The following is a 13,029-nucleotide window of genomic DNA, read 5'->3' on the forward strand; positions in this document are numbered from 1 at the left end:
CCGTACTGTGTAAAATGGGGACACCTGCCTGCTGTAATGTGTAAAAAGGGGACTTTTTTATTTTTATTTTTTTTTCCCTGTGGTGAGTGTGATGATATCAGATGAGGCCACGCCCACTTTAATAAGACCACGCCCATTTTAAATCAGGCCACACACGCTTGTCGGGAGCGCGCGCATGCTTTTTCTTTTTATGGCTATACGGGGGGGCACACAATATTTTTTTAATAGCAATGGGGGGGGGGGGAGGCATTTTTAAATCTCGCACTGGGAGACAAACTGTCTAGAAACGGCCCTGGCTACTTTAGCCATTTCCAAGGAGTAGTTCATGGACGAAAGCAGAAAATGGCAGCTGAAAATTATGTTGCTGATGATGACTTGACTGATATACAGGAATGCACAGATCAGACACACCAAGATATATAGTGTCAGGGTAGGCAGGAGAGGCAGGGTCTCACCTGTCGTGCTCCAATACACTCCAGAGCTTTTACTATAAAAGTGATTGGAATAATACAAAGATGATAATTAGAACTTATAACATTATCTTTGTATTATTAATATCTTCTTTGTATTATTCTAATCTTTTTTATAGTCAAAACTCACCACCAAATCATATGTGTGTGTATAAATCTGGCACTGATACTAGCCAGTATCTCCCCAGCCACTGACCTCACCGTATCACCTCAATAGTATACTGTATACACATATACACACACTCACATATATATCAGCAGATACACAGGTACACATATAAATGGACACACAAGCATCCACAGACACAAAGACACATACAGTAGATACCCAGATACTCAGACACAGAGATACACAAACAGGCAGATACATAAATACACAGACACACAGATACACAAACAGGCAGATACATAAATACACAGACACAGAGATACACAAACAGGCAGATACATAAATACACAGACACAGAGATACACAAACAGGCAGATACATAAACACACAGATACACAGATACACAAACAGGCAGATACATAAATACACAGACACAGAGATACACAAACAGGCAGATACATAAATACACAGACACAGAGATACACAAACAGGCAGATACATAAATACACAGACACACAGATACACAAACAGGCAGATACATAAATACACAGACACAGAGATACACAAACAGGCAGAAACATAAATACACAGACACAGAGATACACAAACAGGCAGATACATAAATACACAGACACAGAGATACACAAACAGGCAGATACATAAATACACAGACACACAGATACACAAACAGGCAGATACATAAATACACAGACACAGAGATACACAAACAGGCAGATACATAAATACACAGACACACAGATACACAAACAGGCAGATACATAAATACACAGACACAGAGATACACAAACAGGCAGATACATAAATACACAGACACAGAGATACACAAACAGGCAGATACATAAATACACACACAGATACACAAACAGGCAGATACATAAATACACAGACACAGAGATACACAAACAGGCAGATACATAAATACACAGACACAGAGATACAGAAACAGGAAGATACACAGACACTCAGACACACAGATACACAAACAGGCAGATACATAAATACACAGACACAGAGATACACAAACAGGCAGATACATAAATACACAAACACACAGATACACAAACAGGCAGATACATAGATACACAGATGTATGCAGATACACAGACATACATATGCAGTCAGATACACAGACGCAGAGGCGTCACTGCCCCTGATGACACCTGGTGCAGGTGGCTGCGAAGGGGGGGGGGGTGGCCTCAAGGGAGGGGCATGACTTAAAGGGAGGAGCGCAGTCTCACTGCCTGAACCCCCGTTTTCAGCATGCAGGGGGTTCGGGAGATATGGGCTACAAGGTGACAGGAGACAGGTGCTGCACATAAAATTAAAGTGCATCACCCGGCACCTGTCACTGAGCAGGAGCAGGCATTTTGGTGTCACCCCTCCTTACGACGCCACTGCACAGACCTATACAATTACAGAGACCAATATTTTCTCTGCTACAGATTAACAGACACATAGATAATCAATAACACAAACACATATACACTGACACACATGCAGACACACAGACACATATACACTGACACACATGCAGACACACAAACACATATACACTGACACACATGCAGACACACAGACACATATACACTGACACACATGCAGACACACAGACACATATACACTGACACACATGCAGACACACAAACACATATACACTGACACACATGCAGACACACAAACACATATACACTGACACACATGCAGACACACAGACACATATACACTGACACACATGCAGACACACAAACACATATACACTGACACACATGCAGACACACAAACACATATACACTGACACACATGCAGACACACAGACACATATACACAGACACACATGCAGACACACAAACACATATACACTGACACACATGAAGACACACAGACACATATACACTGACACACATGCAGACACACAAACACATGTATACTAATACACATGCAGACACACAAACACATATACACTGACACACATGCAGGCACATAAACACATATACACTTACACACATGCAGACACGCAAACACATATACACTGACACACATGCAGACACTCAAATACACATACAGTGACACACATTCAGACACACAAATACATATACACTTACACACATGCAGACACACAAACACATATATGCTAATACACATGCAGACACACACACACACACACACACACACACAAAAACAATGACACACATCAGGCACATAAACACACATACACTGACACACATGTAAACACACAAACACATATACACTGACATACATGCAGACAAACAGACACATATACACTTACACACATACAGTCACACAAACACATATACACTGACACACATGCAGGCAATCAAATACACATGCACTGACACACATGCAGACACACAAACACATATACACTTACACACATGCAGACACACAAACAAAATATACACAGACAGACATGTAGACACACAAACACATATACACTTACACACATGCAGACACACAAATACATATATACTGATACACATGCAGACACACAAACACATATACACTTACACACATACAGACACACAAACAAACACATATACACTGACACACATGCAGACACTCAAATACACATACACTGACACACATGCAGACACACAAACACATATACACTTACACAGATGCAGACACACAAATACATATATACTGATACACATGCAGACACACATACACATATACACTGACACGCATGCAGACACATATATACTCACACACATGCAGACACACAAACACATATACACTGACACACATGCAGACACACAAACACATATATACTGATAAACATGCAGACACACAAACACATATACACTAACACATGTGCAGGCACATAAACACACATACACTTACACACATGCAGACACACAAACACATATACACTGACACACATGCAGACACTCAAACACATATTTACTGACACACATGCAGACACACAGACACATATACACTGACACACATGCAGACACACAAAACATATACACTGACACACATGCAGGCACATAAACACATATACACTGACACACATGCAGACACATATACACTGACACACATGCAGACACTCAAATACACATACAGTGACACACATGCAGACACACAAACACATATACACTTACACACATGTAAACACACAAACACATATACACTGACACACATGCAGGCAAACAGACACATATACACTGATAAACATGCAGACACACAAACACATATACACTGACACACATGTAGACACACAAACACATATACACTGACACACATGCAGACACACAGACACATATACACTTACACACATTCAGTCACACAAACACTTATACACTTACACACATGCAGGCACTCAAATACACATACACTGACACACATGCAGACACACAAATACATATATACTGATACACATGCAGACACACAAACACATATACACCGACACACATGCAGGCACATAAACACATATACACTGACACACATGTAGTCACACAAATACATATACACTTACACACATGCAGACACACAAACACATATACACTTACACACATGAAGACACACAAACGCATATACACTGACACACATGCAGACACACAAACACATATACACTGAAACACATTCAGACACACAAACACATATACACTGACACACATGCAGACACATATACACTGACACACATTTAGACACACAGACACATATACACTTACACACATGCAGACACACAAAAACACATATACACTGACACACATGCAGACACACAGACCCATGTACACTGACACACATGCAGACACACAAACATATATACACTTACACACATGCAGACACACAAACACATATACACTGACACACATGCAGACACTCAAATACACATACAGTGACACACATGCAGACACACAAACACATATACACTTATACACATGTAAACACACAAACACATATACACTGAGACACATGCAGACAAACAGACACATATACACTGATAAACATGCAGACACACAAACAAACAAACACATATACACTGACACACATGTAGACACACAAACACATATACACTGACACACATGCAGACAAACAGACACATATACACTTACACACATTCAGTCACACAAACACATATGCACTTACACACATGCAGGCACTCAAATACACATACACTGACACACATGCAGACACACAAATACATATACACTTACACACATGCAGATACACAAACACATATATACTGATACACATGCAGACACACAAACACATATACACCGACACACATGCAGGCACATAAACACATATACACTGACACACATGAGGACACACAAATACATATACACTTACACACATGCAGACACACAAACACATATACACTGACACACATGCAGACACACAAACACATATACACTGAAACACATTCAGACACACAAACACATATACACTGACACACATGCAGACACACAGACACATATACACTGACACACATTTAGACACACAGACACATATACACTTACACACATGCAGACACACAAAAACACATATACACTGACACACATGCAGACACACAGACCCATATACACTGACACACATGCAGACACACAAACACATATACACTTACACACATGCAGACACACAGACACATATACACTGACACACATGCAGACACACATGTTTTAAGTTTTTTTAACAAACGAAAAATAAAAATCTCTTTTGCAGCTCCTGCACTATATCAGGAATGTAAGGGTCACACTGAGCAGCGGAAGTGACGTTTATTTTGATGATAATGGAGACATCCCTACAGTCTACAACATTGTGAACTGGCATCTGACACAAGAAGGGACTATAGAAGCCATCAAGGTCGGCAGTTATGACACCGTCGCTTCTACTGGGCAATTTGTTACCATCAACGCAAGTCAGTTGTCTTGGGCTATGGGGGGAAAAGAGGTGGGACATTGTGATGATTGCGTCATTTTTAATTAAAAAATATGTAATATTGAGGAGAAGATGTATGGAGTTTTATAATAAACTATAATAATGTATGTAAAGGCTTTAAAAAAATGCAATACAAAGTAAAACCTTTTTCTCTTACGTCCTAGAGGATGCTGGGGACTCCGTAAGGACCATGGGGATAGACGGGCTCCGCAGGAGACATGGGCACTTGAAGAAAGACTTTAGATCTGGGTGTGCACTGGCTCCTCCCTCTATGCCCCTCCTCCAGACCTCAGTTTGCTACTGTGCCCAGAGGAGACTGAGTGCATTACAGGGAGCTCTCCTGAGTTTCCTGTCAGAAAGTATATTTGTTAGGTTTTTTATGTTCAGGGAGCACTGCTGGCAACAGACTCCCTGCATCGAGGCACTGAGGGGAGAGAAGCAGACCTACTCCTGTCAGTTTCAAGGCTCTGCTTCTTAGGCTACTGGACACCATTAGCTCCAGAGGGAGTCAGAACACTGGTCTCACCTTGGAGTTTGTCCCGGTGCCGCGCGGCTGTCCTCCTCACAGAGCCGGAAGATAGAAACCGCGGGTGAGTATGAGAAGAAAAGAAGACTTCAGAGGCGGCAGAAGACTTCATGATCTTCACTGAGGTAACGCACAGCGGTGAAGCTGTGCACCATTGCTCCCATACACCTCACACACTGCAGTCACTGTAAGGGTGCAGGGTGCGGGGGGGGGGGGGGGGGGGGGGGAGGGGGGCGCCCTGGGCAGCATGTAAACCTTTTTACTGGCAAAAATAGGATATATACAGCTGGCCACTGTATATATAAAGAGCCCCCGCCAGTTTTCAGTATATTTGAGTGGGACAGAAGCCAGCTCTCGAGGGGGCGGGGCTTCTCCCTCAGCACTCACCAGCGCTATTTTCTCCACAGCACAGCGCTGAGAGGAAGCTCCCCGGACTCTCCCATGCTTAATCTACGGTGAAAGAGGGTTTTGAAGAAGAGGGGGGGGCACATAATTGGCACAATTATAAGTTACAAACAGCGCTACTGGGTAAACATATAATTATATAGTGTTTTTTCCTGGGTCATATAGCGCTGGGGTGTGTGCTGGCATACTCTCTCTCTGTCTCTCCAAAGGGCCTTGTGGGGGAACTGTCTTCAGATAAGAGGATTCCCTGAGTGTGTGGTGTGTCGGTACGTGTGTGTCGATATGTCTGAGGTAGAAGGCTTTCAGGAAGAGGTAAAAATGAATGAGGTGTCTCCGTCGACAACGCCGACACCTAACTGGATGGATATGTGGAATGTTTTAAGTGCTAATGTAAATGTATTGCACAAAAGATTAGACAAAGCTGAAGCTAGGGTACAGCCAGGGACTCAACCCATGCCTGCCCCTATGTCGCAGGGACCTTCGGGGTTTCAAAAGCGCCCACTATCCCAAATTGTTGACACAGATACCGACACAGATTCTGACTCCAGTGTCGACTATGATGATGCAAGGTTACAAACAAAAGTGGCTAAATGTATTTGATATATGATTATTGCAATAAAAGATGCTTTGCACATCACAGAGGAACCCCCTGTCCCTGACACGAGGGTACACATGTATAAGGGGAAGAAACCTGAGACAACCTTTCCCTCCTCACATGAGTTGAACGAATTATTTGAAAAAGCTTGGGAATCTCCAGACAAAAAACTGCAGATTCCCAAATTCCCAAATGGATTCTTATGGCGTATCCTTTCCTGCCAACGGACAGGATACGGTGGGAATCCTCCCCTAGGGTGGATAAAGCATTGACACGCTTATCCAAAAAGGTAGCACTGCCATCCCAGGATATGGCTACCCTCAAGGATCCTGCTGACCGCAAGCAGGAGGTTACCCTAAAGTCCATTTACACACATTCTGGTACCTTACTCAGACCAGCAATTGAGTCGGCCTGGGTTTGTAGCGCTGTAGTAGCATGGACAGATACCTTATCAGCGGAGATTGAGACCCTAGATAAGGATACTATGTTATTGACCCAAGGGCATATAAAAGATGCTGTCCTATATATGAGAGATGCTCAAAGAGACATTAGTCTACTGGGTTCTAGAATAAACGCTATGTTGATTTCTGCTAGACGAGTCCTATGGACCCGGCAATGGACAGGTGATGCCGACTCAAAAAGGCATAACGAGGTTTTACCTTACAGGGGTGAGGAATTGTTTGGGGAAGGTCTCTCGGACCTGGTCTCCACAGCTACAGCTGGTAAATTGTTTGCCTTATATTCCCTCACAGCCTAAGAAAGCACCACATTATCAAATGCAGTCCTTTCGATCACAGAAATACAAGAAAGTACGAGGTGCGTCCTTTCTTGCCAGAGGTAAGGGCAGAGGAAAGAAGCTGCACAACAAAGCTAGTTCCCAGGAACAGAAGTCCTCCCCGGCCTCTACAAAATCCACCGCATGACGCTGGGGCTCCGCTAAAGGACTCCGCCCCCGTGGGGGCAAGTCTTCGAGTTTTCAGCCACATCTGGGTTCACTCGCAGGTGGATCCCTGGGCCATAGAAATTGTGTCTCAGGGTTACAAGCTGGAATTCGAAGAAGTGCCTCCTCGCCGATTATTCAAATTGGCCCTACCATCTTCTCCCCAGGAAAGGGAGATAGTGTTAAATGCAATTCACAAATTGTATCTTCAACAGGTGGTGGTCAAGGTTCCCTTGCTTCAACAAGGAAGGGGATATTACTCGTCCCTGTTTGTAGTCCCGAAACCGGAAGGTTCGGTCAGACCCATACTAAATTTAAAATCCCTGAACCTATACTTGAAAAGGTTCAAGTTCAAGATGGAATCGCTAAGAGCAGTCATCGCCAGCCTGGAAGGGGGGGATTTTATGGTATCTCAGGACATAAAGGATGCATACTTTCATGTTCCCATTTATCCACCTCATCAGGCCTACCTAAGATTTGCGGTACAGGATTGTCATTACCAATTCCAAACATTGCCGTTTGGTCTTTCCACGGCCCCGAGAGTTTTCACCAAGGTAATGGCGGAAATGATGGTGCTCCTGCGAAAGCAAGGTGTCACAATTATCCCATACTTGGACGATCTCCTCATAAAAGCGAGATCAAGAGAGCAGTTACTGAACAGCGTATCACTTTCACTGAAGGTGTTACAGCAACACGGCTGGATTCTCAATATCCCGAAGTCGCAGTTGGTTCCTACGACTCTTCTGACTTTCTTGGGCATGATTCTGGATACGGACCAGAAAAAGGTTTATTCCGATAGAAAAGGCCCAGGAACTCATGACTCTGGTCAGGAACCTATTGAAACCAAAACAGGTGTCAGTGCATTAATGCACTCTAGTCCTAGGAAAGATGGTGGCATCATACGAGGCCATTCCCTTTGGCAGGTTCCATGCTAGGACCTTCCAATGGGACCTACTGGACAAATGGTCCGGGTCACATCTACAGATTCATCAGTTGATCACCCTGTCCCCCAGGGCCAGAGTATCTCTTCTGTGGTGGCTGCAGAGCGCTCACCTTCTAGAGGGCCGCAGGTTCGGCATTCAGGACTGGATCCTGGTGACCACGGACGCGAGCCTCCGAGGTTGGGGAGCAGTCACACAGGGAAGAAATTTCCAAGGTCTTTGGTCAAGTCAAGAGACTTGTCTTCACATCAACATTCTGGAACTAAGGGCCATATACAACGCCCTACGTCAAGCGGAGACCTTACTTCGCGACCAACCAGTTCTGATCCAGTCAGACAACGTTACCGCAGTAGCTCAAGTAAACCGCCAAGGCGGCACAAGGAGCAGATTGGCAATGGTGGAAGCCACCAGAATTCTTCGCTGGGCGGAGAATCATGTAAGCGCACTGTCAGCAGTGTTCATTCCGGGAGTGGACAACTGGGAAGCAGACTTCCTCAGCAGACACGACCTGCATCCAGGAGAGTGGGGACTTCATCAGGAAGTCTTCGCACAGATTGCGAGTCGGTGGGGACTACCCCAGATAGACATGATGGCGTCTCGCCTCAACAAAAAGCTACAGAGGTATTGCGCCAGGTCAAGAGACCCTCAGGCAGTAGCTGTAGACGCCCTAGTGACACCGTGGGTGTTCCAGTCGGTCTATGTATTTCTTCCTCTTCCTCTCATACCCAAGGTGTTGAGAATAGTGAGAAAAAGAGGAGTGAGAACAATCCTCATTGTTCCAGATTGTCCACGAAGGACCTGGTATCCGGATCTGCAGGAAATGCTCACAGAAGATCCGTGGCCTCTTCCTCTAAGACAGGGCCTGTTGCAACAGGTGCCCTGTCTGTTCCAAGACTTACCGCGGCTGCGTTTGACGGCATGGCGGTTGAACGCCGGATCCTAGCGGAAAAGGGTATTCCGGATGAGGTCATTCCTATGCTAATAAAGGCTAGGAAGGACGTGACATCTAAACATTATCACCGTATATGGCGAAAATATGTTTCTTGGTGTGAGGCCAGGAATGCTCCTATGGAAGAATTCCACCTGGGCCGCTTCCTTCACTTCCTACAAACTGGAGTGAATTTGGCCTAAAATTAGGCTCTATTAAGGTTCAGATTTCGGCCTTGTCCATTTTCTTTCAAAAGGAATTGGCCACTCTGCCTGAAGTACAAACGTTTGTGAAGGGAGTACTGCATATTCAGCCTCCTTTTGTACCTCCGGTGGCGCCTTGGGACCTTAACGTGGTCTTAAGTTTCCTTAAGACACACTGGTTTGAACCACTTAAGATGGTGGAGTTGAAATATCTCACTTGGAAAGTGGTCATGTTATTAGCCTTGGCTTCGGCTATGCGAGTGTCGGAATTAGCGGCTTTGTCACATAAAAGCCCCTATCTGGTTTTCCATATGGATAGAGCGGAATTGCGGACCCGTCCTCAGTTCCTGCCAAAAGTGGTCTCATCCTTTCATATGAACCAACCTATTGTAGTGCCTGTGGCTACACGTGACTTGGAGGATTCCGAGTCCCTTGATGTGGTCAGGGCTTAGAAAATTTACGTAGCCAGAACGGCTAGAGTCAGAAAAACAGAAGCACTGTTTGTCCTATATGCGGCCAACAAGATTGGTGCCCCTGCTTTAAAGCAGACTATTGCTCGCTGGATCTGTAACACGATTCAGTAGGTGCATTCTACGGCAGGATTGCCATTACCTAAATCGGTCAAGGCCCATTCCACTAGGAAAGTGGGCTCTTCTTGGGTGGCTGCCCGAGGGGTCTCGGCACTACAACTGTGCCGAGCTGCTACTTGGTCAGGTTCAAACACCTTTGCAAAGTTCTATAAGTTTGATACCCTGGCTGAGGAGGACCTCCTGTTTGCTCAATCGGTGCTGCAGAGTCATCCGCACTCTCCCGCCCGTTTGGGAGCTTTGGTATAATCCCCATGGTCCTTACGGAGTCCCCAGCATCCTCTAGGACGTAAGAGAAAATAAGATTTTAAACCTACCGGTAAATCTTTTTCTCGTATATAATAATGCACATCATGATTTTTACCTCTTCTGATAACTAGTCCCACTGCTGCATCCAAAATCTCCTCCAGATATTCCCCCCTCTCTCCTTGATCAACCATCTTAACTCATGCCATTATCTCTCTGCTACTTTTGTTTCAAACTTCAGTTCAATTGCATGAGCCGCCTAGAGCCAATAGCAAGGTTCTTCTGCCTACAACAGCCACCAGTCGTTCCCTTAGTGTATGATGCATACACCGGCACTTAGGATGCCGCCAGGTCTTAAACATCTAGCAGTAGGGACTTAAGTAATTGGCTAGAGACTACAAAATAATTGGCTGGAATAAAGTGACACAGGGCAGACTGGATGGCCAATGAGGGAATGGCATATACTGGGTTAACTTGGAGAGCAGAGTTGAAGGACAGCAGCAGGTGGAACACTGGGAGGGATTGAGTGACTGACCACAGTGAAGCTGGATATGGTAGCTTGCAGGTGGAGCTGTGGAAGAGAGGCACAACAGAAATACTGAGGCAATTATTAAACACAGGTAATAATAAAGCAAAAGCAGGGACTGGGTTCCAGTCATGGCTGATCTTTCCAAGAACTGCTTGGGAGATAAGCCACAGCAGTGACTTGTAACACTTTTATTCCCCTTGCCGCAAACTCAACCCTCCCCAGTCCACCTACAAGCCCTCTAACTTTATCCACATCTCTCAAAACCCCACCCTTTTATGCACCCTCTGGAGTGCCAGGGCAGTGTGTAATATATTGACTGGCAAACATGGTTATCTCCCATTGCCAGTACCTCCACATAGGCCTTCTCCTATGTCAGCATCAAACATGGAAATCAGATCCTATGTTTTCCTTGCTGCATCTTTTATGTCATTCACCCTGAAACTTGTCTCTTCTTCTCTTCCCTGTGGTCCATTATTCCAACTGTAGTACCTTGAATTAACTTATAGTAGATGTTAATGTGTTGGATTATCCCAGGCCTGATGTTACTGGATTTTGGTGTGTTGGCATGAATCTGCTCTTGCTCCAGCACATTTGCTTCTTCCCTTTTCCTTTACACCACAGCAGAGAGGCAAGTAAAACTTCCTCTTTCCCAGACACAGACAAAATGGCAGGCGGAATGTATGCAAAAGGATTTTTGCATTTCTTTTTAGAGACCATGAATAAAGGCTTAAAGGAACATATGGCAAGCATTTTTTTTAACTCACATGAAATACAGTATTCACTAATGCTTACTGTACTTAATGGTTGCCAATTATTTCTCCTCAGCAATCTGCAATCTTATCTACATAGCAATTAACAATCATATGTACTTAACTATGGAACAATAGAGTCTCATAGTTTCCTGGGTGTCTAAATGGAGAATGAGGTTCAATATAGAAAAATGCAAGGTTATGCATTTCGGGACTAAAAACAACCTTGCATCCTACATATTAAACGGGAAAAGTCTAGTGGAAACAGTTTTGGAAAAAGATTTGGGGGGTACTCATTGATAATAAGCTTAATAACCATATACAATGTCAAAGCGCAGTAAAGACGGCAAGTAAGGTGCTAGCATGCATAAAACGGGGAATTGAGACAAGGGACGAGGATGTAATCCTGCCGCTGTACAAATCATTGGTACGTCCGCACCTGGAATATTGTGTTCAGTTTTAGTCACCACTGTATAAAAAAATTATCGGTGAACTCGAAAGGGTTCAGAGGCGAGCTACTAAATTGATTAAAGGGCTAGAGGGACTGGATTACGAGGAAAGGCTTACTAGGTTGAATATGTATACACTGGAAAAGAGGCGTCTAAGAGGAGACATTATTAATGTCTTCAAAAATGTAAAGGGGCATTACAAAGAGAAATCAGAGGAATTATTTATTAAAAGAACTCTGTATAGGACACGTGGGCACTCGCTGAGTCTGGAGGAGAGAAAATTCCGTATGCAACGGAGGAAAGGGTTCTTCACTGATAGGGCAATAAGTATTTGGAATTCCTTGCCAGGGAAGGTGGTAATGGTGGACTCTGTAAATGCATTTAAAAGGGGATTGGATGAATTTCTGATTGAAAAGGACATCCAAG

The 13,029-nt window shown here is 44.1% G+C and overlaps 1 protein-coding gene across 1 annotated transcript in view; it reads left to right on the top strand.

Annotated features, from left to right (window-relative positions):
* Positions 1-13,029, top strand: part of LOC134934177 (extracellular calcium-sensing receptor-like) — a 101,753-nt gene that overhangs the window by 81,842 nt on the left and 6,882 nt on the right. Inside the window, exon 5 of the mRNA XM_063929670.1 lies at positions 5,290-5,517. Coding sequence (XP_063785740.1) covers positions 5,290-5,517 — 228 coding nt within the window. The remainder of the gene's footprint in view (positions 1-5,289; positions 5,518-13,029) is intronic.

This window comes from Pseudophryne corroboree, chromosome 6 (genome assembly GCF_028390025.1).
Source record: "Pseudophryne corroboree isolate aPseCor3 chromosome 6, aPseCor3.hap2, whole genome shotgun sequence".
In the NCBI taxonomy this organism is placed as follows: domain Eukaryota; kingdom Metazoa; phylum Chordata; class Amphibia; order Anura; family Myobatrachidae; genus Pseudophryne; species Pseudophryne corroboree.